Source organism: Cotesia typhae, unplaced genomic scaffold, assembly GCF_013202065.1.
Source record: "Cotesia typhae breed Kobodo isofemale line unplaced genomic scaffold, CoteBio_Ctyphae contig_30, whole genome shotgun sequence".
NCBI classification, from domain to species: domain Eukaryota; kingdom Metazoa; phylum Arthropoda; class Insecta; order Hymenoptera; family Braconidae; genus Cotesia; species Cotesia typhae.
Genome location: NW_027423739.1, coordinates 481,719 through 507,443, shown reverse-complemented (window position 1 = coordinate 507,443; position 25,725 = coordinate 481,719). Strand labels below are relative to the sequence as shown.

Genomic DNA, 25,725 nt, shown 5'->3' with positions numbered 1-25,725 from the left:
CAGTTGCTCTTAGGGTAACTTATCTGTGGATTTATCCAAGGTGTCGTACTTTTAAATGTTATTGTGTGGTTTTGAGGTTGAAGTCTTAATTTGAAATTTAATGTTTAGTAATATTTTTAAAGAGAAAATCATTATTTTTCTATTTTAGAAGCTAGATGGGAAAAAGATATTACTGTGATTACTGTGATCGCCACTTCAAAGATGATTCAGAAGCTAGAAAGAAACATCTATCTAGCTCACAACATATAAACAAACATTCGCAATATTATCAACAATTTAAAGGTTCGTTATAAAATTCTTCTCCTAATAAGTTAATGATATTAGAGTGTTTGATTTGCGTTTGGATTTCGTTAATAATTCATTGAGCACTTTTGTTGTTGAAAATAAAAAGATGAATGTCGTAAAATCTTTATTATTTGACCCCTCATGGGCTGAAAATTTTCAGGTTATATAAAAATATGAACGAATCATAAGTTTATTGATATAAATCAACATATACGCTATAATATTATCGTAAAAAACTTATTAAAATATTAATTAGTCAAAAAAAAAAAAAACCAATACTCAAAACCATTACTAAAGTGAAAAAATTTCCCTAATTGGAAAAAAACATTCAAAATAATTAAAATCATTTAAAATGTTTGAAAAAGATGTTATTTTTAATACTAGAGGGTCTATAGTACCCTATAGTACTTCTAAGTACCGGTTTTGGCCAGCTTAAGACCATTTTTGGTCACTTGATATTTTAGTAAATTTGTAAAAAATTTAACTATTCAAGTAGTATTTTTTATTAATTTATATATTATATAATTTATTAATTAGTACGTTTATACGGATCGAATTCATAAAGTCTTGCGCTTTCAAAAATATTTATCCAATAATTTGAAAATGAAGTGGCCATCAAAGGTACATTGGCCACAAAGAGCACTTTTATCCTATAGATCACGGAGCTTAGATAGAGCTCTATCTAAGCTCCGTGCTATAGATATACACTAGGGTATCCGTTATTTCCCAAAAGTTGATTGTTTTTTCGCTGCCGCCCCCTAGATTTTTAGTTCTCAACCTAAAACAAAATATCTGCCATAAATAAGCTCTTAATTACCAAATTAAACGGTGCCCAAATCGAGTTACATTTCCCATTTAAATAACCTAGGAATTTGGAACTGTTTGGAATTAATTATTTTACTTCGAAAAAAATGCCACTACAACTATGATCGATGCGTATTCTGATCGAAAATTAAATGTTTTACAAAAAAGTTCTCTTATAATTTTTCGATAAAATAAATTCTTTAAAAGTGATTTGTGGTTTAAGTTGTGTTTACGGTTATAATTACAGTTTTTCAATTTTCCTATGAAGTCTCATGTCCCGGGAAAAAATGATCCGAATAAAAACAGTTTCACTGTTAAAAATTGCGCCAAGTCCACTTTTCATCAAACTCATTTCAATAACATCTGCACTTTGCAAAAAAAATAAGACTCGTTACAATAATTTTCATTCTATACAACAAAAAGTTAAATACAAAAAAATACCAAGAAGCCGTCATAATGTTGAAAAAATTGAAAATAATTTGTTGAAAATTTAAAAATTAAGAAAAAATTTTTTTATCGTACTTGGCGCGCGTCATTGAGTACCCCAAATTTTTTCAGGATACATGAACATCTTTTTAATGTTTCAACATTTATAAGTAAGTCAACCAATAAAATGCATAAATGTAATTAATGAAATATTATTTTATGATACGTTTAACAAAAGTTAGGTAAAATCAACATGGCAAACGTATTTTATTTGAAATTTTCAAATTCTCCGCACATCGTTTATGATTACAATAAAACGCCCTCTCCTGTTCGGTTATGCAATTTGCTTACAAGTGAATACGCCTGCATACGTTGACTCTGTAGTGGAATCACTGCGAAAATTGAGTTGACTAAAAAATAAAACGTATGGCCGACTAAATTGAGAAAATGCGGTGTGATTGCCAATCAAAATGTGTTAATTACAATTAAACGAAGCACGATCAAGTTTCTTCATGAAAGCTTAATGACGGAACTGAAAAAATTGAATTAAAAAATTTTGTGTTATTTCAGATATCTTCACCAGACTACCATATTGACAGTTATTTTCACTAAAAATCTGAAAAAATTTTCGAAACGGATTTTTCACTGAAACTGATATTAATCCAGTAAGCAGTGTTTTTAATTCGTTGAGTATACTTCACTGATGTGAATCTATAAACATAACAATGTATGAAATCATATATTATATAATTAGAGCTGATAAGATATAATATATATATATATATATATATATATATATATATATATATATATATATATATATATATATATATATATATATATATATATATATATATATATAATTATACATATTTACATTACGTAAATTCAAGCGAAATCGTTTTTTCTCGGGTTGAAATTCGTCCGAAAAAATTTGGAGTACTCAATGACGCGCGCCAAGTACGATAAATAAATTTTTTCTTAATTTTTAAATTTTCAACAAATTTTTTTTCAATTTTTTCAACATTATGACGGTTTCTTGGTATTTTTTTGTATTTAAATTTTTTTTTTGTATAGAATGAAAATTATTGTAACGACTCTTATTTTTTTTGCAAAGTGCAGATGTTATTGAGATGAGTTTTATGAACGTGGACTTGTCGCAATTTTTAACAGTGAAACTGTTATTGTTCGGATTTCATATCTTTTTGTTAAGTGTAATTTTTTGCTCGCCTCTTAATACATTCTTAATTTTATAATTGAACTTTTCCCGCGCAAAATTAGAAATATGTAAATAAATTAATTAATGCAGGTAAAGCTATTATCATATAAAAGGTTATTTGTTCGTTAATTTTGAAAATCAAATCCTAACAAAAAAATTAAAATTCTGTTTCTCTCATAGTAGCTAGTAGCATTAAAAAACTTAACGTGACTGACCCGTGTAAACTCTTCGGTTTCAATCAATTAACTAGCTTATCAATGGGGATTTAAAATTTTTTATGTATATATAGTTAAAGTTTAACATTTTTTTTAATTAAAAAAGTTGTTAATATAGATTTAATGCTCTACTACACATTAATTTAACAATAACAATAATTATTTTGGTAATGATAAACAATGATAATGATACTTTTAACATCAATTTATCATTACCGATATTATAAATTTCATTTTTATAATGATTATCATTGTTATTGTTACAATGACATTATTGTTAATAAAGGGGACAATGCATCATACGCATAATTGTAATACCTATGGCCTAAAAATTACAATTATTTGAAATCCGCTCGATTGAATAACAATGCCACCTACAGGCAACGACTACAAATTCGTAGAATGTGTACATTATCCAATGAGAATTGCCTAAATCTTGAACTGCTGGCCTGAAGGAAGAAAGTAAAACTCAAACAATCTTTAGCCTGTTGTGTATTTAGTCTAGTTAATAAATGAAATTCAATAGAAAGAATAGGTTAGAAAACCATCCACATATGAAGTTGTTTGATAGTTTGTTCTAGAAATTTTGTATTTATAAAGTATTTTAACATTCTTAATTTCAAAATTAAATTTTTCCCGCGCAAAATTGAAAATTCATAAATGAATAAATTAATGCAGGCAAAGCTATTCTAATATGATAGGTTGTTTATTCGTTAATTTTGATAATCAAATCCTAATAAAAATATTGAAATTCTGCTTCTCTCATAGTAGCTAGTGGCATTAAAAAACTTAACGTGACTGATCCGCGAAAACTCCGCGGTTAAAAGCGATTAACTATCTTATTAATAGGGATTTTACATTTTTATTTATATACAGTAAAAGTTTTAACATTTTTTTGAATTAAAAAAGTTGTTGATTTGGATTTAATACTCTAATACACATTAATTTAATAATAACAATAATTCATTCAGTAATAATAATGATAATGTTATTTTTAACCTCAATTTGGTATTACCGATATAATTAATTTCAGTCTCATAATTTTTATTATTAGTGTTATTGTTATTATGACATTGTTGTAAGTATATGACACAATACACCATGCGCATAATTGTAAGACTTTTCACCTAAAGATTACAATTATTTGAAATCCACTTGATTGGATAACAATGCAACCTATCAGCAACGACCACAAAATCATAGAATGGTACACTATCCAATGGGAATAACCTCTGATGATGATTGTTCATGTACAAAAAACCTTTGTTTCAACTTCAAATTGTTTATTTCTTGTTTAATTAACATTTTTAATAAGCTGAATATTTGTATTCTAAATATTTGCACTGCGCATGCGTCAACTTTACGTTTAGACTTTCAGCGCGGACTTTTGAAAATTATATTGACCAACACAGTGATTAGAGTAAGTGTATTTTTCTTGTAATTTCAATTATAGAGGTCACAGGACAAAAGGGCAACGTGTAGTTTTTAATAATTTTTATTTTAATAAAGTATTGAAATTTTTGTTAATTGTTATGGATTTTTTTTTTTTTTTTTTTTTAAATAGTTCGTAGTATTCATGAAAATAGAATTTATGAAAATAAAAAAAAAAATGTACATGCATTGATTAACAATTCTCTCGATATTTTTAAAAATTTAGAATGAAATGAATATTTATTAGTTATTTATTTATTTACTTACTGACATTGGTATTGGCTGACGTCTAACAATTTTTTTAATTATTTGAATTAATTAAATAGTAATTCCTAAAAAATTACACTCGTAAATTTTTTAATTTTTTACACATGAGATGTGCTTGTCACTATAATTTTCAAAAGACCGCGCTAAAAGTCTATATACGTAAAGTTGACGCATGCGCAGTGCAAATATTTAGAATGCATACATAAAGCTAATTAAAAATGTTAATTAAACAAGAAATAAAAAATGTGAAGTAGGAACAAATGTTAAATATACATGAACATTCAAAAATAGAGGCTTGATGACCCAAATTGCTACCAAAATATTAAAAAATGCGACAGGGGGGCTAACTTAAAGGTACATTATTAATAAATTCTTTTTAAAATAAATAAATGAAGAACGATCAAATGTTGAGAGTGAATAATAAAGAATAAACGAAAAGCTGAAAACGTGATAGAAAAAAAAATCAAAAATTAAAAGAAAAAAATTTGGGGTTCTAACTTCAGTGAGCTATCCCGTTGAATCTACAGTTTATGTAGAAATAATTCCAGTGCACTCTGGTGGTTGTAGATGCAAGCTGTGAATTAACTTTTTCAAAACACATTTTTATTTTATCTAGTCTGTGGCGGTGACTTTTCTCCTTTTCTCCATGAAAGAAAAGTCAGGATCGAAATTTCTGGGCTTACTATAGTTTGTGCTGATAAAATTTAATAATTTTAAGTGAATTAAATGTTATAATTGATTATAATTAATTAATATCAGTAAAACAGAGTATGACTTACTTTTACGATATATCATTTTGGAAAAAGGAGTACCATATAATTAAATAAAGTTTTGTAACCTCGAAATACGATTCTGCTTACAGTAAACTCAGTCGGTAGTCTGGCGCTCCGTTTACAACGGAACTTGGCGCCAGATTCTACCGTAGTAATCTGTAGATGACAACGTAGGTAGTGACATCTGAGCGCGACGAAAAATATCACACTCATTTTTAAGTGTAGTCTAAAAATATGAAACATTGGAAATTAGATTTTTAGTTAAGAAGTGTTTCTATGCAGAGATTTTTGAATAAAAAAATTTAATTTAAACAGTTATATTCAACGTTGTCTGAATCGAAATAATTCTGATTTATTAAAATAAATCATTTTTTCATAAAAAAATTTCTCCCTAGCACTTTTGCTATTGAAAAATCAAAAGATGAATTTAATTTTTTAATTTTTATATTTTTGTAATAAAAAGATAATTTTTTGTTTTTCATTTTTTATTTCTGTGATAAGAAGAATACTTATCATTCAAAATAAAATATAAACTTATTTCACGAAAAAATATAAGTATGAAATGAAGAATAGTTTATATTGATGAACTAAATTATCAATTAGAAGCTTTCCATTTCAGATAAATTTTAAAAGAAAATTAAGTAACTTTGAAATTTTTTATAATTAAGAAAATTGTAAATTTGAATTTAATAATTCAATGATTAATGATTTAATAACAATCATGATAAGAATAGAGATAAATATTTTTATTCCTATTATTTTTGTCATTAATTTAGTATTACCATTATTATTATTTTCAGTATTATCGTTACTATTATTATTATTATACGGCTCCGTATACATGCGAAGTTTTTCGAGTAAAATTTGAATTTCCCGGGAATTTATATTGCTCCGTACACATCCGGAGCCGTATCGTTCATTTGCCGTACCTTTAGGCACATTCAATTTGAATTTATTAATACTTTATCTATAAAAGTTTAAAGTAAATCAAAGCAATTAAATAAGAAGGTAATTGTAAGCGAATCACCGTAGTTCATTAGAACATATGTGTGTGAGTCCCTTCAAGATTGGAGTTTACTTGAAGCTACAGTATATGTAGAAAGAATTCCAGTGCATCCTGGCGAGTGTAGATCCAAGCTGCCAAATATCTTTTTTTAACTGTAGTTTCCCATCTATCGAAGGATTACTATGCATTCTCGAATTATTTAGTCTGTGGCAGATCACTTTGCCCATTGAAAAAAAGTCAGGATCGAAATTTTTGCGTTGCTATAGTTTGTGCTGATTAAATTTAATAATATTAAGCAGATTAATTGTTATAATTGCATATAATCAATTAATATCAGGAAAATAAGGTATGAACTACCGTTATAATACAAATTTAAAGAATAAAAGGACCGTAGAATTAAAAATAAATTTGCAACCTCTAAAAAACGTGATGCTTACAGTAAACACAGTCGGTAGTCTGGCGCTCCGTTTACAACGGAATTTTTGAACGGAACTTGGCGCCAGATTCTACCGAATCTGTGGATCAGACCTGATCAGACATGAACAGGCATGAGTCTTCAGGCCTGATCAAGCATGAAAAATGACCAGACCTGGTCAGGTCTGATCAGATCTGTTCATGTCTGACTCGATCAGGTCCAAAAAAAAGAAGTTGTACCTGTGGGGATTCGAAACGTAGACGCCGCGCTCTCCCGACTGTTACTTTACCTCCTGACCATATGACTTATTCTCATAGTAAAGGTATCTTTCAAACTACTTCAAGTAATTTAAATTTCATACATGATTTATCTTTACAGTTAAGGAAGTTAACTATGCCTAGTTTATTAATTATTAATAATTTATTATATATCAGAGTTATTTGTTTAAAACGGCTATGTATTTTTTTGCTCCATTAACATGTGGCTCTATGCACAGTAATAAAAAAAAATTTCTTTAAGGTTTATTCCAGAATTATAATTTTGTTGTTTTCTTTTAATTTGAAAGTTTTTTTTTTTTATTCAAAACGTATAGTCAACTAAGAATTATCTGTGTGTTCTACAATTCAATAATCTTTCATACTACAGCAATGAACCAAGGCGTAGCTTAAGACTATAACAGACACCTTGAAAGGACTTATCGCCTATCGATATCAACTGATCTATTTTGGTATTTATACGCAATCAAACTCAAACTTTTACTCAAAATCTTGTTTTTCGCGTATTCTTTGGAACACAGTAAGAAATTTTGTGTCATTTTGTCAAAAATCATAGTTAAAAATCATTGTTTTGGCATGGGAAATCAAAAACTTTATGCTTAAGCCGATATTTTCAATGAAAGTTGTATATTTAAAATTAATAAGGGGATAGAAATTAATGCGTCATACGGAACAAATTAATTTTAAAAATAGAACTAAAAAAAATCAGACATCAGCAGACATGAGCAGGCATGAACAGGTCTAATTTCAGACCTAATCATACAAGAACAGGCCTGATCAGGTCCAATTTCAGGCCTGATCATACATGAACAGGCATGGTCAGGTCTGATCATACATCAACAGGCATGGTCAGGTCTGATCATTTTTTCCCGGGCAGACCTGAGGTATTTAACGCTTCAGATATGAACAGGCCTGGTCAGGCATGATCATGTCTAATTTCAGGTCTGGTCATACATGAACAGGCCTGATCAGGTCTAATTTCAAGCCTGATCATACATGAACAGGCATGGTCAGGTCTGATCATTTTTTCCCGGGGTGTTATAATCATTTATTCCGTCTATAAATGTTCCAAAACTTTTACTAGAATGATTAATAGTTACAGTAACGTTAACAATCCGATGTATTTAATACATTCTAAATAATATTGCTGCGTATTTGTATTTTTTCTGTCTCTATTCACATTTATTTGTTGAGCAATTTTTAGTCGCATTATGATAAGTATTTTTATTTGTATAAATAATTTGCACTGAATTGTCACGGGGCTCCTTCATTACCCGTTGAAGGTCCTCACCCTAGCCGCGGCTAGTTATCGACGGATCACAGGGCGCTGTGGTCTAAGATGTGTTATGCCTCCATCTAGTAGCGAATTGTTTTATTGACTCGAGCGTTACCTACCGTCGTTTTTTCGCCCGGGAGTCTTAAAATACTCGGTTCCAGTGCGGGAAAAGGTAATTAGAATTTAAATTAATTATATTGAACGACTTGTTATTTGGTTATTAAATCGTGTAAAATGTACTTATTTCATTTATTGACTAAACATTTAAATATAAGATTATGATTTGAATTACAGAGGGTAGATTATACAGTTCTGGGCTCTCAAGGAGAAGTGAGTTACAAAAATGTCGGCTTGAAACCTCCGACCTCACGTCTCCCCTCCATACGTCACACATATATACTCAAACTATTACAATTCGTACTTCGCTTGACGCTTACACTAATACATACAACTAAACTTATCTCGAAATACACTTATGCTTATTGCTTTTTACATGTATAACTACAATATAAGAAACTGAAAAAAAAATATATATATATATATATATATATATATATATATATATATATATATATATATATATATATATATATATATTAGAGTAGGGGTTGTCTTATTACACCAAGTTTCTTATACCTTAAGTTTCTATCTTATTAATTAACTTAGATTACTATCATCATATCTACTTTAAATATCGTTAATATCAACACTAATTATTATTATTGTTACTACAATTATTCGTATGTTTGTATTTTGTAATTACTATTATTGTTAACATTATAATACTACTATACTAACTTATTATTATTATTATTATTATTATTATTATTATTATTATTATTGTTAATTTTGAATACTATCATTTACTTATCAACAGTGATATTATTATAATAACATAATTATTCATTAATTAATTTCTATTGTTGCGGCTGTGGTCCGACTTGTGCATGGTGTATCGCATTTGCCCTGCTCCTCACCCCTTTCTCTCAGGCTCTTGGAACAGTAACACGGGGAAACCACAGAGAAAACCCATGTCGATACATATATGTATAAAAATGAATCGATTATAAAAATATATTACTAATTATAGAAGTACAATTTCCAATTTACGATGAATATTTAAAAGTTATTTTAATATTTCCTTAATTATTCATGTAACAACCGTGCCATTGTTATTTGAATTTTATAATTTTAAGTTTTCTTATTTTGTATTTATATTTTATTGCTTTTGGGAAATGTTGTTGTAGGATATCTAAATGGTTAAGGGAACCCCTTGAAAGGTTCAACATGTGTTTTCTTTTTTTGTGTTTCCACAAAGGTCTAATTGTTAGGCGACACGTGTGGGTCATATTCGAGTGTATATTTTTTCGTTTTGAAGAGGTTTACAAGGATTTATTTATTTATTGTTTACTCCAAAAGAGTGTTACCCAAAATTTATGAGCCATAAAGATTCCTTTTTGGACGTTGATTTAACCGGATGTTTTATTTGTTATTAACAATTATAGTTTTACATATTATCGGACAATTTAAATTCGCGCCTCCTGATTGCAGCGTCATCTTACGGATTCCGCTGATGACATTACAGATGCTCGCGCAGTAGAAATAAACGTTACATAAGTTCCGGGGCCTAGGGAATAAACGTTCCGCGGGTGGGGATAATCCCACACGAGGGACAAGTGAAGTTGCCGCACGGAAAAACGTTATTATGAAGCCGGACCCCGAGCAACCAGCACGAGATTTTGGAAATCCCAGACAAAATATTGCTGAAAATCCCGAACTGCGACGCAAGCGAACCGAGTACCGAGAACACCGTGATTTTGGCTGACAGAGTTGCCTCTAATAGAAATCTACGAGAACAACAAAGAGAGCCGAACTTAAGAGAAGGAATCGTCAAAAAATTCTCAGGTACAAAAGTTTAACCTCGGTAAATTATTGCGTTGTCCCCGGAAACTCTAGGCACAGGCCAGGTTCCGTCTTCCAATCATCCTACTTGATTAATTAATTAATTATTCGAATTTAATTAAAATATCTTAATTTTAAGTCGAAGTTAAAATTTAGTTAAAATAAAATTCCAACAAATAGAAATTTAATAAGTTGAAAATTTCAAATTTAAGAATAAAGGAGGTTAAATTTAGAATTAATATTACTATAAAATCGGTCAAATAAAATTAAATTAAAATTTACGAATCAGAAATTTTAATATCGACAATTTGAGTTGAACTGCGTCATTTATCTAAGTAAAATTCTGTCGATTAAATTTCTAACAAATTTGAAATTAAAATAAAACTAAAGGGAATTAAAATTAGAAAATTGTCCAAGTTAGATTAAAATTGACCTATAAAATCAACAAGTAAAGATAAATTAAAATTTAAAATTAAAACTAATAATTGAAATTTACTTCTGGAAAATTATCAAAAATTATAAAATAAAATTACCATAGACACAAATTCCTTAAATTAGAATATTAAAATTGTTAAGCAGTAAATTAATTTATAGAACAAAATTACAAAAGTAAAATTATCAACAAAAGAAAATTTGTTCAATAAACTTCGATAAATAAATTTGTCAAATTCCAGTACGATGATTTCAAAATTAATTAACGTAGAAAATTTAGCCTTGGAAAATTTTACCAAGTTGAAGACTAAGTCTCAAATCTTGACTGGAATTCAAAATAGACATAAGCCGATTATTCAGGCAGTTTGAATTCGAGTAAATTTTAATTAATCTAACATTTTGGTTGAACAAAACGCTACTGTAATATTAATAACTAAGCAACCAGAATTTAAATAAAATTATTTATCGAAGTCAAGTTAGGGACCGGGAGATTTGATTCCCAGGAAGTTATGTTGTAAAAAGTATTCTGGATTTTAAAATAATTGTAAATTAGAGTCAAGTATGTAATTGGATAAAAATGGTTTTATTGAGAATTGTGTGTGTGTGTGTGTGTGTGTGTGGAAAAATAATTTACAGTATTTACTCCTCGTTCACGGGCTGTCGAGGAGGTTAGTATTAGCAGGTTGTCGACTAGTGTCATGGTATCCTCCTCTGTCCTAGTCGACTTCAGGTTCCTTAGTCCCGTAGTGAGGGTCTGGGCGACAGCGAAAGGGCTAAGGACGGTATGAACCTTGGGCAGGGGTCCGGGCGACCACCCAGGGTCATATCTAGAGTCTTAGAGCGTGAGGGTCCTGTGGACAGCGCGATTTAGTTAGAAACTGCGGTATAGACGCTCCATATGAGGGTATCGTAGGAATAGGAAATTTTGATAGAAACTGCGATATAGACGCTCCATATGAGGGTATCGTAGGAATAGGAAATTTTGATAGAAACTGCGGTATAGACGCTCCTTATGAGGGTACCGTCAGGAATAGGGAACTATTATAGAAACTGTGATATAGACGCTTCATATGAGGGTATCGTAGGAATAAGTAACTTTTATAAGTATGAGTGTGTGTGTGAGTATTGAAATAAGACTTAATTGTTGTCAGATTGTTAAAATAAATTGATAATTGATGCCAATTTTAATTGTTTTTATTTATGTCAAACTTTTTCGATTTCTCTCGACCTTGTGATATCTCTCTTGCTTGGACCGGTTCTGGAAACCGTGATAAAAATTCCAGTGGCGCCCTTAATTATAAATTTCAAATAAAGGGGTGACCAAGGGACGGTTTTAACCCGTTACAGAATATTGTTTTAGTTCTTTTTCATGAGTTAAAATATTAATATATTCTTGAGTTACTCGAAGCGCTCTACTACATTAGTAAATTAGTAACGATGTCTAATCTTCCCAAACAATCGTTTTTGGTAGCCCATGACTCTGTTATATCCGGCATACCGTATATAATACAGGGCCTCCCATTCCCGCCGAAAAGTGCAGCGCTTGCATATTTAGGGAACCACAACCAGGACTGCGCGACAACTCACTCGTGGCTGAAGAATACACATTATCGCGCATTGTCACCTCATCAAAAGAACCAATTGTTTAATTAGTAGCCCCTCTTTCAAATCGCGACCGAGGTGATAAAAACCGCGAACACCATAATTCACCAGCTTATTTTACAAGGTAACAGTTCTGCCTTAAAGCCCGGGTGAGTCCTATACCCCGACACGCATAGGCAGACTTCAATTATTAAATTAATTAGTCATCCTTTCCCTAATTATTCATTTCGATTTCCTTAACGGTATTTCTGAGTTCTGTGATAGTGATTCTTCGAGCCACGATTCGTTTTGACGATAATCGAGATTCCCGCAGTTCCAGTGACCTGGTACCACTCTCAAATTATTTTCTTCGTCTGTAAATTTATAATCGGCGAACTTTTGTTTGCCGGAGTCGTTACTCCGGTTACGAACTCATTAACTTTCAATCCTTGTTCTATATTGTTAATAGTTAATAAGTGAACAGTGTAAGTTAAGACGTGTTTGCCCATAGGGCCAGTTAAACAGAATATATAAACTAAAACCCTGAATCGAAGTGTATCATCATTCCTAAATTAAGAACCTTCAACCTTCAACCTTCGATCTCCAGTCAGCAGAAGGAAGAGAGAAGCCAAGCAGCGGAACTCAAAGGTACAAAATCCAATCAAAGACCGAATCATCGTTGGAATTAACATTCGCAATAGTAAGTGGAGGATATTATCACTATTTCCGAGGTCGATTGTCTATTCCAAGGGGCCCTCTCCGGGGTTTTCACCTTCGCGAACCCGTAAATTAAAAACCTAACGATTCTTTCGTTAGGGAAATTCATCTGTTATCCGAACCTCCGATAGTCCAGCTACCAAATTCTAAGATTATATTTTTCGGACATAACAACTCGAAGTTAATCTCTAGGAAATTTTTATTTATGTTGAATCAAACAAAAAATTCAATCGAATTTGAATTAACAAAAATTAAGTTATTTAATGAGAAAATCAATATCCTTTTTTTGTAAATTGATAATTTTATTATCTAAATCTACAGATTCGGTAGAATCTGGCGCCAAGTTCCGTTCAAAAATTCCGTTGAAAACGGAGCGCCAAACTACCAAATGTGTTTACCGTAAGCAGAACGATATTTTTAGGTTGTAAAATTTTATTAATTCTACAGAACTTTTTTTTCTCCAATATTACTCTATAATTATACATTATATGTTATATTATCAATATTAATTGATAATGGTCATTGAAAATAATAAATTCTATTTAAAATTAATTAAATTCTCTAGCACAAACTATAGCGACCCAGATTTTTAGATTTTGACTTTTTTCTTATGGAGAAAGTGACATGCCACAGACTAAATAATTCGAGAATGTATGGTAACTCTCTACTAGATGGGAGACTACAGTTAAAAAAAAAAGATATGAGCTTGCGTCGATGCTCACTAGGGCTCGTCAATGTTACTCTAACACAAACTGTAGTTAGAAACTTCGAAATCGAAAATAAAAGAAATAGTAACAATCATCAATATTACAAAAACCATGGAAATTTATTTTACGATTTTATAAAATATAAATATTATGATTGATAATTTGTCTATCAATCTAAACCAAAAGATATACTTGATGGAATTTTATTAATGCTTATTAGTTACTCTACGAGAAATAAAAGTTTAACGTGATTTTATTGTTAAAATTGTTTGTGCACTAATTTTCTGCGGCAAAAGTACATAATTTGAATTGAAAATTTTTTCAATCACATAAAATGTTGAAATTTTTTTTTTTTAAATAAAATCTCTAGAATTTACTATCTATCAACTTTACATATGAATTTTTTTTAATTAACTTTTTTTTAAATTAAGTATTATTTATTAACTAGAGTCAATATCTACAAGAGCTCACATTGTTTGGGTTTAGTTTCTATGTAATAGTCAGCTGATCATTGCCTAAGTAATTCTGGTCGAGTGTTTTACAGATATAGGTGACACTGCTATACTGCGACCGATCTGCGCGGACATTCAAAACGACAATATTCTGTACATAATGCTTATATTCATTATGAGCACGAAGGCTAGATAGAAGGAGGACGATCGCAATGTTAAAGTTGTGGTACGAAAAACGGATACAGATGGTAGAGTGCGCTGTTGTTGCGAAGGTCCCCTTAGATTTAAAATATAAACAAAACCTATGGAGCCATAATATTTCTAAATTAATTTTATTTATTTTTCTAGCAAATATTATTTTGATAGATAAACTTTAAAAATTTTTCAAAATAATAAATAGTAACATAAATCTTAGTAAAAATTAACAATTTTTTTATTTCAATTAGTAAATAAAAAAAATATTCCGAAAATCGTACTAATAGACTTTTGAAATCTTTATATTAAATTTATGACTAATAAATTTATTATGAAAATTGTAAACTAACATTATTGACAAAATATTTATTATAACAATAATCAAATAATTATAATTATAAAATCTTAATGCGAATCACTATCACAGAAAATGAATGTTATAAAATTGAGATCTTTAAATTACGAGTTACAAAATATAAAACACATTTTTTCAAACTACGACAAAACGCAATTTTACTTTTTTGCGAATTTCCGCATTCGTTTAGTCATTATTTGACGATTATTTACATTTCTATTGAAGAAATCTGCCAAAAAATGCCCTCTCATTACAATGAAATTATCAATAATTTTACTCATAAACTGTTTAGTATGTTCTTTGCACCCCAAAAGAGGTAAATCGTCAATTGCCGAAATTTTTTCTAAAATTTGAAACATGGTATTAGAAGTAAAATTTTTTGTTCCTACTACTCTCAGCACCTGGTTCTCTAATTGTTTAATTAACCTAAATAATGCTTCACTAGGAAAAATTAAGTTTCCATCGTTCATTTCTTGAATCAATTTGTCACGATCTGTGCAACTTGAAGAAATTAACATTTCCTTACAATTAGAACACTTTGTGAAACGATTAACTTTTCGTGCCATGAACCCAGAAATATATGATATGACATAATCACTTGTTTGTGTTATATCATAATCGTGATCTAATTCTATCAGATCATTAACACTTTGATTATTATTATTATTATTTTGTTATTAAATGCTCAGGGGGGTTATCCCCGGAGTCCGATTCTCCGAGGGCCCAGCCTGAGCTCCGTCCGTTACTGCTGGACCACTCCGCACAACAAGGCGGTTAGTGATCACAGCAGGCCAAAGTCATTTCCCTTAAGAGACGGAGAGAACCAAGTAAAACAGCCTTCTGCATCCTAACTGCCAAGAACTCAGCTTTTGATGAGCAAGCTGGAACTTTGGCAAGTGAGGATACAAAAGACTGCTTCATCCCTCCTAGGACGCCAACAATCAGGACGACAAGCTTGACACGGTAACCTGGGTAAAGTTTACCAATTTCAAACAGGAGATCCTGATATATTTGTCTTTTGTGCTCTTCTTTGGCTGAGATGTTGTATTCAGCCGGGGCCGAGAACTCAATGACATAAATGTCATGAGTGGCCTTGTCGAAGAGCACAATATCAGGTTTGTTGTGATCTATCCGCCGGGTTGTTGCAAATGGCATGTTCCAATAAATTTTGCAACTGTCATTCTCAACAACCTGGGGAATATCTCCTGGCAAATAAGGCAGCACTGGTGTCACGTCAATACCGTAGCAATGACGAAGATAGTAGTACAGTACTCTCAGGGCAGCATTGTGACGCTGGATATATGCACCTCTCGCCAGCACTGGACATGCCGACAAAGGTGCATAAGCGTCTCCGGATGTTGTCTACACCTCCTACAGGACGTGTCCGGAAGCTGCACCTGGAGCACCTTGCTACGGTACTCAAGAGTGTTAATGACACCATCTTGGCAGGCAAATATGAACCCTTCAGTCTCGGACATCAGGCCCGCTGACTTTAAGAAGGAAAACGTCAGCTGGATGGACAAGCCATGATCACGCACGTGTTTAAAGAACACGCTGTGCATGGACTTGTCCATCAGTTCGCCAAGGAGTAGTTTTTCCTCGGCGTTCCTGATGACGCTCTTAAATTCCTCCTTTCGGAGTTCCATAAGAGCGTTTATTTCTCCAAGACCAAGGGTTCTTGCCGCATATATTGCTGCCTTATACAAGAATGACCCCTTATGCGCATTTTCATGTTTATGTACAATTTGCATAAGAAAGTCATCCTCGTCTGCAGTGAAATTGACAACTTCGTGAGTTAAACCCAGGACCAAACGGTCGTGAAGCCGCTCCAAACTCTGCAAACCTCTCCCACCGATGGACCGGGAGAGGTATAATCTGGCGACTGATGAATTGGGGTGCATGCTCCGATTCATATTAATGATCTTACGGGTTTTGATGTCGAGATCTCGTAAATCCTTTCGGGTCCATTTCAGGACACCGAAAGAGTATAGTAAGACTGGGACAGCGAGCATGTTAGTAGCTGAGACTTTGTTTTTGCCGGAAAGTTCGGAGGACCAAATTTTCCGGAGTCTCCTAACATACTCGCTCTGGAGAGTTGTTCGGACTTCAGAGACCGCATGCATGCGGTGCTCTTCCATTCCTAGATATCTATACAACTCCCCGGCGTCTAATTGGCTTAAGACGCTCCCATCCACTAATTCGACATCATCACCAGTATCAGAGCACTTACCCCTCGCCAGATGTACGACCGCACACTTGTCCAACCCAAAAGACATTCCGACATCTTATTATTATTATTATTATTATTATTATTATTATTATTATTATTATTATTATTATTATTATTATTATTATTATTATTATTGTCAATATTATCAATTGATTGAGTACAAAGCTTATCGGAAGTTTCAGTGCTGTCATCACTGTCACTACTAGTTGACTCATCGACCCAGTGCTCAAAAGGTAAATGTCCATCATTAAATTTGTCATTATAGAAACCTCGAAGCTCATCCGAAATACCTTTCTCGATTATGGAATCAATTTTTTGCAGCCAATTTTTTTTATTACTGTTTGATGCAATTAATGATTCCTTGGTTTGCATTAGTGATGACAATAATTCACCGCCAGTAACATTGGAACCCCTCGGAGGCGTAGCTAACGAATAACTACAGAGTAGCCTGTAAATTTGGCCAAACAGAATTGGATCCGGATGATCATTACACCCACAAGCTGATCTCATGATTCCAAAAATTTCTGCAATATAAAAAGTCGAATATAAATAATAAGTATAAAACAGTAATTAACGTGGTAAAAAGATCGATGAAAGAAATGATAAAATGACAAATCTCACTTCCAAAGCATCTTGATTTAAACGAGATGTCATAAGATAACTATAATTGCACTTATTATGCAAGAACTCCGATAACTCTAGAGTGGTTCCTAAGGTAACTTTAAAACCACTTAAAGTACTAGCTGTAATAGGAAAATTGAATTCTTCATCGGTATTATAATCATCTGCATCAGAATTTTTTTTTTTTTTTTGCAATTTTTTTTTAGCTTTTTCTTCATTAACTTTTTCTTCCCAATCACGAAGATACTTGTCAAAATCAATAATAGCCTATCAAAGAAATTAGTCTAATGTAAATGAATGAATAATATTTATTTTTAATAAATTTATTTGTAAATTTTCTATCAAATTTTTTTTTTTTATTTTAGGAGGTACAGGGAGTTCGTCCTCAAAATCCGAACAAGTTCGTTTTAACCCACTCAAATGTGATGTCATAAGACTGAAATAATGTGATTACTATATTTATTAAACATTAGTTTAAATACCTTTCTCATGGGGCAATCAGTATCCTGTCGTAAAGCGTTTTCAAATGTCCGCGAGCTCATAGCTTTTATTAAATTATCGACTTTCTCCATAAAAGCAATGGTCGGTTCACAGTCATGAAGTTCATGATTTTCACTTTTATACATCGACATTGCTACCCTTAATTGACGCGCAAATAACTGAAAATCACAGAATAAAATAAAGAAAATTAATTTTAACGAATATGAATTTAGTAGACATTTGTACATTTGTTTAATTAAAATAAAAATAAGTAAAACATAAAAAGATGCACATTTAGAAAATTCCAAAATCTACACGTGAATTTTTTTATTTTTATATTTTAGTTATTTTATTTATTTATTTACAATTGAATAATTATGATGTTTTCAATAGTTTTTAATATCATAATATGAAATATACCTGCGTTGCCAACAACACATTCATTTTTGAAACCCTTCAGGCTTTAAATGATGGGGGATAATTTAAAACCAATTTTGAGATTCATTTTTCCATATGCTTCAATCTTGAGGAGCACCTGCCAATGTAGCATTTTGACGATACCATCAGGAGTCTGAAAAATATTTTTATCAATACATATTAACATGATTTTCACATTTAATTATTATTACCCAAAAAGAAGAAAATTTGATGATTCCATTCCTGAAATTTTTCAACAAATGACAGAAATCTGATGCAAACCATAATCTTCTGTCACTATTGTAAGGGTGCTCACAACTAAATTTCTGGTCTTCTATTCCAAATAGTTTCCAGGCTCCCCGATTCCATTGCGCAGCATCAGTAGTCACACAGTCAACTTGAAATCCAGCTTTTTCAATCAGGAGTATACACTCTGTTATCAATTTATGTAAAATATCACTAGTGACAGAATTCTTGCTTAAAAAACTTCCGACCACTTGTACCCAGTTGCCTTGAAAGGGTTGAAACATGAATACAAGAGCATGATCAGCTCTTGTATTCATAAACTTTTGAGGTGTGTGTTCACCCAAGTCAACAAAACCATCTAATTTCATTGTTCGCGAATTCAACTTAACTCCTTCACTTAGGGCAACTTCATCAATAAGAAGTGTACCTAATGAAAAAATATATTTAATATAATTAACTCATGATAATTAATAGAAATAATAAAAAAGCGTAAAAGAAGCAATACAGGAAACTATTTAAAAGCTTCTATAGTAGCAAGCAGAGAATATAAGCATAAACTTCAACGAAGCTAGAAAATTTTGGATGCTTTGAAGATAATTTAGGCTTTTGAAATTAGGCGAAGTCAATTGATTTTTATTGTTAGTAACTACGAGTGCTCATAAAATATTAATGTTACTGCTGTAGCTTGATAAAAATCAAATTCGCATTACCCCTTTTAGAAGGAGCTTCCATGCGTGAAGCTTTATAAGAGAGGGTATCGAAAATAGCTTTAGGGAAGCCAAACGCACTATCTAGTTTTTGAATATAAGAATTCAAAGTATCTTTGCAGGGAAGAGGTAAAATTTGTCGTTCTCGAAGACGCTCATACACCGCAGGACTTTTAATTCTCATCAATAAACATTCATAGACCCACTCTATATCATACCGCCTTTGTTTTGAATTTTTAGTTTAGCAAAATCAAAGCAGGCTTGTACAGCTTTTTGTTGAATTTCTGGCAAATCTGCTACTGCTTTTTCAATTACTTTAGATTCCACAGCAGCGCATTTTAATTTTTGCTCATCGATCAATTGAGACAATTCGATATTCTTTTCATCAAAATAAATAAGACATTTAAAATATAATTGAAATACTAGAACACACTATGGATGACATGTATTACCTTTCGCAGCAGGCGTCTGGATTTTCGTTTTTGCAACTTTAATTGATGCTTCAAACTGTTGCATTGTAATTTCACGTCTTTAGTCGATTTATTTTCACGATTTTGCAATTGACGTCTGAGAACTCGACAAGGCTGGCATCTACTAATACCTTGGTAATGGTGATACTTTCCAGCAGTTAATATATTTGCACAATCTGAAGCACATCTATTACAGAAAAATCTCATCTTTGTAAAACTTCCTTGGTATAAAATCATACAGAAGAAAAAATAAAAAGAATGAAATATCGAGAAAAATTAGAAAATTGTAAGTATGAAAACTAGTTATGTAGAAAATTAAAAAATTAACCTACATTTTTTTTTAATTATAATATGTATATCAGGAATGTGGACTAGATAGGATCATAATAACAAATTACATTATTATTTCTGCGACGTTTCGGTCATTTATTAGACCTTCATCAGGCATCTGAAAATTACACAAATTAATAACTAACAAAATAACATAACGATTGATATAAATTACAATATTTACCATAATACGAATTCTAACAATCACTATCTTACATTGCACAGTTGCCTTAGTCATATAAATCATCACAAAATTAACAAAATTGATAGATTCATTAATTATTCTTATTATTAACTCAGAAATAAAGTATACACGACACTTATAAAATTGTTATTGCGTGGTAACAGTTAACTCAAATTCAAACTTTATGTACTATACTAAAAGCAATCGTCATACAAACTAGTGACTGTTGTGTGAAATATTCAATTCAATTCCATATATAAAATATAATCCCAAATACCTCAAATAAATTAATCTGCTGACCTTCGAGATTAATTTATTTGAGGTATTTGGGATTATATTTTATATATGGAATTGAATTGAATATTTCACACAACAGTCACTAGTTTGTATGACGATTGCTTTTAGTATAGTACATAAAGTTTGAATTTGAGTTAACTGTTACCACGCAATAACAATTTTATAAGTGTCGTGTATACTTTATTTCTGAGTTAATAATAAGAATAATTAATGAATCTATCAATTTTGTTAATTTTGTGATGATTTATATGACTAAGGCAACTGTGCAATGTAAGATAGTGATTGTTAGAATTCGTATTATGGTAAATATTGTAATTTATATCAATCGTTATGTTATTTTGTTAGTTATTAATTTGTGTAATTTTCAGATGCCTGATGAAGGTCTAATAAATGACCGAAACGTCGCAGAAATAATAATGTAATTTGTTATTATGATCCTATCTAGTCCACATTCCTGATATACATATTATAATTAATAATTATGGATGATAATGAAAATAATATTTTTTTTTAATGTTAAACTAAACTATTAATTGATAATCGATAATTCACCAGCAAGTATTTGTATTTGCTATTGAATAATTCATTTATTTTTAAAACAAGTAAATTTTAAGTACTGCTAATTACTCAACTAAGAAGTATGTTTTTTTTAAATATAATTATTTAGTATACTTTATTATGATTTAATGAAGCATAGCCCAAAATTGAAAAAATTCGCAACATCACAGAATAATTTTTCATCAGTAAATTATTCAAACATTTTCCAGTAAGGAATATCAATGATAATATAAAAAAGTTCCATTTTAAAAAAATTTCATAGCCCTTATTCAAAAAATAGTTATTACCTTTCACAATCAAATCCTGTGCCATCACAGAAAATAATATTTTCCAACTGTTTCAACAAATCCCAAAAATCTTCAACAATCAGCAGATCAAACGATATCTTAGTTGAATTGTTGGTTTTAATGTTTGTTACCTACATTAAAAATATCGTTTTACTAAAATATTAAATTAACATGCATTTAATGAATAAAAATCATTAAAATGCTTACCATAATGTTAAACTTCTCATCAATTTGGGTATGAAATTTTAGAGAAAGAGATTTAGGATCTGCATAAAATAAATAAACTTTTTGGCAATCTTTTACATCACTGGCCCAACTCCATTTTTCGGGTAACATTTGAGTTTTTAAAATTTCCAATAATTGAGAACTGCTTAATATCATGAGAGTGTCCTCCGTAGATGAAGTTTTGTTTAGAGAATCACATGGCAGCTACATAAAAAAAAAAAAAAATAAAATAAAATCATTACAAAACAAACAAAAAACGGCAAAATTTCAATTTACAGGTCACCATTAATTAATACTAACGTTATCGTTGAGATCGGAAGTATTTTGATTATTTAAATCTTTATCATGATCTGCAGTACTTATGCAAGTTTCGTTGTCAAAAAGTGTAGCAGTTTCTTTGCCAAGTGTCGAGACATTCTAAAATTAATCAATATATTCTATTTTAATAATATCAATTACATAGATTCAGCTAATTATAAAGATCTTAAAGCAAATCTTTTGCTTACATTATTCGATTTCGACAGTAAATCATCTCTTTCTATAGACGTATTATTTGGATTTAGTGTCGGGATCGCATTTGGTTTTAATGAATATTTTTTCCTATCAGATATAAAATTATCATTAAATATCGTCACAGTATCTTTTTTTAAAATATCATTATCGGAAAAGTGCAATTCACAGATGAACTTGTTAGCAGTTAAATTTTGACCTAATCCTGAGCTCCATTTCTTTAATTTTTCAGGATCCTATGTAAAATATAAAAACAAATGTTTTCATTATTTTAAATTTAATCGTCGTAAAAGTATAACATTATTAAATAATTTCATTTAAATGTATATGATAAATAAATACATTTGTTATTTAAATTAAAAAGCATAATTTTTTAGGTTACCTTAGGAATTTTAAATAGTGAAGTCTGACGAAGATTGCCATTATCATTTTTTTTTGCGTTCACTTTTTCTCCCACTGTGGCAATTAAGCACTGAACAACTTTTCACCATGTTTTTTTAAATTAAAATATACCTAAGTGTAAAATATTATAAAACTCATAGAATTTAATAACAACTTTGTTATTGAGATAAAAAAAATTTTCATGTATGACCATGCGCAGTTGAAGCCTCAAGGGGACCTCCGCAACACAACTGTCATCTTGTGATCAATTATGAACTAAAATCTGTACGCAAATGTAGGGACTCCGATAGAGCTAAAAATCCTATCGCGAGCGTCCTCCTTCTATCTAGCCTTCGTGATTATGAGTTTGATGAATCGTATTATTTACTAACAACATAATAATGATAATAATAATATGTAATAAAAATGATCATGCTAATAATAACAATAAAAATGAAGATAATACTGATAGTTATTATAATGATAACAATAGATTGATGTTAAAAATAATTGCATTCATAATATTGAACAATACGATTATTTTATTAAATTATTAAGGATTGTGGTATTAAATCCAAATTCACAATTTCCTAAAGTACAAAAAATATAAAAAATTTTTCCTACGATTTTATAAAATATAAATATTATGATTGATAATTCAAGTCTATCAATCTCATTCAAAAGATATACGCGACTAATTTTCATGAAATTTTATCGATGCTACTACTTTCTTTACGGAAAATAACAGTTTAATTTATTTTTATAATAATTTTATGAACATTTCATATCCATGGGAAAAGTACAAACTTTAAATTAAGAATGTAAAAAAATTTCTTATGAATACAAAAAAATTTACAGAGTAAAATACTAACTAAACTATCCAACAACCTATGTGTATGTTATTAAACATATTGTTCTAATTTAATTTAATTTATTAACCAGACCAAATAGATAATACGCTAAACATTGTTTGAGTTTTACTTTCTTCCGATATACCAGCTGTTCAGGGTCTCGAGAATTCTCATTAAGCAGTGTGTACATTCTATGATCTTTTGGTCATTTCCTGTAGGTGGCATTGTTATTCGATTGAGTGGGTTTCAAATATTCATAATTTTTAGATAATTCGTATTGTAATTATGCGTTTGATGCATTGTCTTATTTACTAGCAACAATATCGTAATAATAATAAATGATAATTTAGGAGCTGATTTTTAAAATGGTATCTTTTCATTTTTGATTAATCGAGACACAGAACTGATTATCTCCAATTCTAAATATTTTTATCGAACTTTTTTAATTTTGCTATAAAGTGCTATCGGTTATGAAGCTACAATTTGATTTTGATTTAGGAATCTTCATAATTCTTGAAGTAATAAATATTTAAGAATTCAAAAAACTGCTTTTTTTAAAATATGAAAAGATTCCCTTTTGAAAATCAGCTCCTCAATTGTAATCATATCATAATAACAAATAAAAATAATAATAGTAATATTTATAATAATGGTAATATCGACAAAACCAAAAGTAATAATAGTTATATACTAAAATTATAATATCGACAAAGCTAAAAATAATAATAGTTACAATATATTAAAAGTAATTATATCGGTAATAATAAATTGATGTTACAAATAATAGTAATATTAATATTTATTATTATTATTATTATTATTACTATAATAATTATTGTTATTATTTAATTATTGTGCATTGACGTATTTAATCTAAATTAACAATTTTTTTGATTAAAAAAAAGCGTTAAAAATTTCTTTGTGTATATAAAAAATTTAAAATTCCCATTGATCATCTGGTTTATTGATTAAAACTGAAGATTAAACGATTCTTAGTCATATTAAGTTCTTTAATGCTACTAGTACTATAAAAAAAAAATTAATTTTCTGATCAGGATTTGAGCTCTTTAATTAACGAACATACGACCTTTTTATATAATAATATCTTTGCCTGCAATAATCCATTTATTTGTGACTTTTTAATTTTGCGCGGGAAAAGTACAAACCTTAAATTAATAATGTTAAAATTTTTATATGAATACAAAATTTTTCGTATAAACTAATAAACATTCTTATCCACAGATTCGGTAGAATCTGGCGCCAAGTTGCGTTCAAAAATTCCGTTGTGAACGGAGCGCCAGACTACCGACTGTGTTTACTGTAAGCAAAATGGTATTTCGAGGTTGTAAAATTTTATTTAATTATATGGTACTCCTTTTTCGAAAATGATATATCATAAAAGTAAGTCATACTCTATTTTACTGATATTAATTAATAATAATCAATTATAACATTTAATTCACTTAAAATTATTAAATTTTATCAGCACAAACTATAGTAAGCCCAGAAATTTCGATCCTGCCCTGATAGCCAGCACTTTCTCAGTAAGTGTTGACTTCCAGCAGTTACGGTTAATTTATACATCAAGTTAGCGGTAATTCTTCTTTCAACAACAGTTGTAAGCAAATTGACGGAAATCTACGGCCGCAACTTGAATACAAGTTAACAATCAAACTTGTAGTTAAATTTCCTTTCAACTTTACTACAATTTGAAGGAAATACTTGTACAGCAAGTTTTGACGTCTATTTGCAGACTAAGTTATAGGTAACTAATAGGAAATCGCTCGATTTGCCAACTCTTTCCGTCAAGTTTGCTTCAAATTGCGGACGTAGATTGACAGTAAGTTATAGGTAAGGTGGCTATCAGGGTGACTTTTTTTTCATGGAGAAAAGTCACCGCCACAGACTAGATAAAATAAAAATGTGTTTTGAAAAAGTTAATTCACAGCTTGCATCTACAACCACCAGAGTGCACTGGAATTATTTCTACATAAACTGTAGATTCAACGGGATAGCTCACTGAAGTTAGAACCCCAAATTTTTTTCTTTTAATTTTTGATTTTTTTTTCTATCACGTTTTCAGCTTTTCGTTTATTCTTTATTATTCACTCTCAACATTTGATCGTTCTTCATTTATTTATTTTAAAAAGAATTTATTAATAATGTACCTTTAAGTTAGCCCCCTGTCGCATTTTTTA

General features: G+C 30.1%; 3 protein-coding genes across 11 annotated transcripts in view; 1 reads left to right on the top strand and 2 right to left on the bottom strand.

Annotated features, from left to right (window-relative positions):
- Nucleotides 1-25,725, top strand: part of LOC141526016 (zinc finger matrin-type protein 5) — a 56,728-nt gene that overhangs the window by 5,992 nt on the left and 25,011 nt on the right. Inside the window, exons 1-2 of one of the 3 annotated variants that reach the window (XM_074240737.1) lie at nt 13-76; nt 149-282. In XM_074240737.1, coding sequence (XP_074096838.1) covers nt 156-282 — 127 coding nt within the window. In that variant the 5' untranslated portion in view covers nt 13-76; nt 149-155. Of the gene's footprint in view, nt 1-12; nt 77-148; nt 283-25,725 lie in introns of those variants that run through there. The other 2 variants (XM_074240738.1, XM_074240739.1) reach the window with 2 other exon arrangements.
- On the bottom strand, nt 17,014-18,541 carry LOC141526015 (uncharacterized). 2 transcript variants are annotated; one of them, XM_074240735.1, is made up of 3 exons: nt 18,067-18,312; nt 17,585-17,851; nt 17,014-17,487 (listed from the first exon to the last, which is right to left on the bottom strand). In XM_074240735.1, exons 1-3 carry the CDS (start codon nt 18,310-18,312, stop codon nt 17,470-17,472), a joined length of 531 nt encoding a protein of 176 aa, XP_074096836.1. In that variant the 3' UTR covers nt 17,014-17,469. The 2 variants fall into 2 exon arrangements, with proteins under 2 accessions (XP_074096836.1, XP_074096837.1); XM_074240736.1 differs by lacking the exon at nt 17,014-17,487 and adding an exon at nt 18,485-18,541 and having other exon boundaries at nt 17,503-17,851; nt 18,067-18,243.
- On the bottom strand, nt 18,536-23,376 carry LOC141526012 (uncharacterized). 6 transcript variants are annotated; one of them, XM_074240730.1, is made up of 8 exons: nt 22,292-23,376; nt 22,086-22,202; nt 21,768-21,989; nt 21,561-21,691; nt 19,887-20,091; nt 19,438-19,812; nt 18,694-19,154; nt 18,536-18,635 (listed from the first exon to the last, which is right to left on the bottom strand). In XM_074240730.1, exons 3-6 carry the CDS (start codon nt 21,939-21,941, stop codon nt 19,642-19,644), a joined length of 681 nt encoding a protein of 226 aa, XP_074096831.1. In that variant the 5' UTR covers nt 21,942-21,989; nt 22,086-22,202; nt 22,292-23,376; the 3' UTR covers nt 18,536-18,635; nt 18,694-19,154; nt 19,438-19,641. The 6 variants fall into 6 exon arrangements, 5 of the variants coding, with proteins under 5 accessions (XP_074096831.1, XP_074096830.1, XP_074096829.1 ...); XM_074240729.1 differs by having other exon boundaries at nt 21,768-22,202; nt 22,292-23,368; XM_074240728.1 differs by having other exon boundaries at nt 22,086-23,366.

Excerpts from the sequence above, each read along its gene's own strand:
- LOC141526012 (XM_074240730.1), bottom strand. The coding sequence starts at position 21,941 with ATGATATTAAGCAGTTCTCAATTATTGGAAATTTTAAAAACTCAAATG. Across the intron at positions 20,092-21,560 it reads ACAGGATTTGATTGTGAAAG|ATGTGCTTCAGATTGTGCAA; the intron begins GTAATAACTATT and ends TTTCTGTAATAG. Across the intron at positions 19,813-19,886 it reads CCAGACGCCTGCTGCGAAAG|AATATCGAATTGTCTCAATT; the intron begins GTAATACATGTC and ends TTTGATGAAAAG.
- LOC141526015 (XM_074240735.1), bottom strand. The coding sequence starts at position 18,312 with ATGTACAAATGTCTACTAAATTCATATTCGTTAAAATTAATTTTCTTT. Across the intron at positions 17,852-18,066 it reads CTGATTGCCCCATGAGAAAG|GCTATTATTGATTTTGACAA; the intron begins GTATTTAAACTA and ends TTTCTTTGATAG.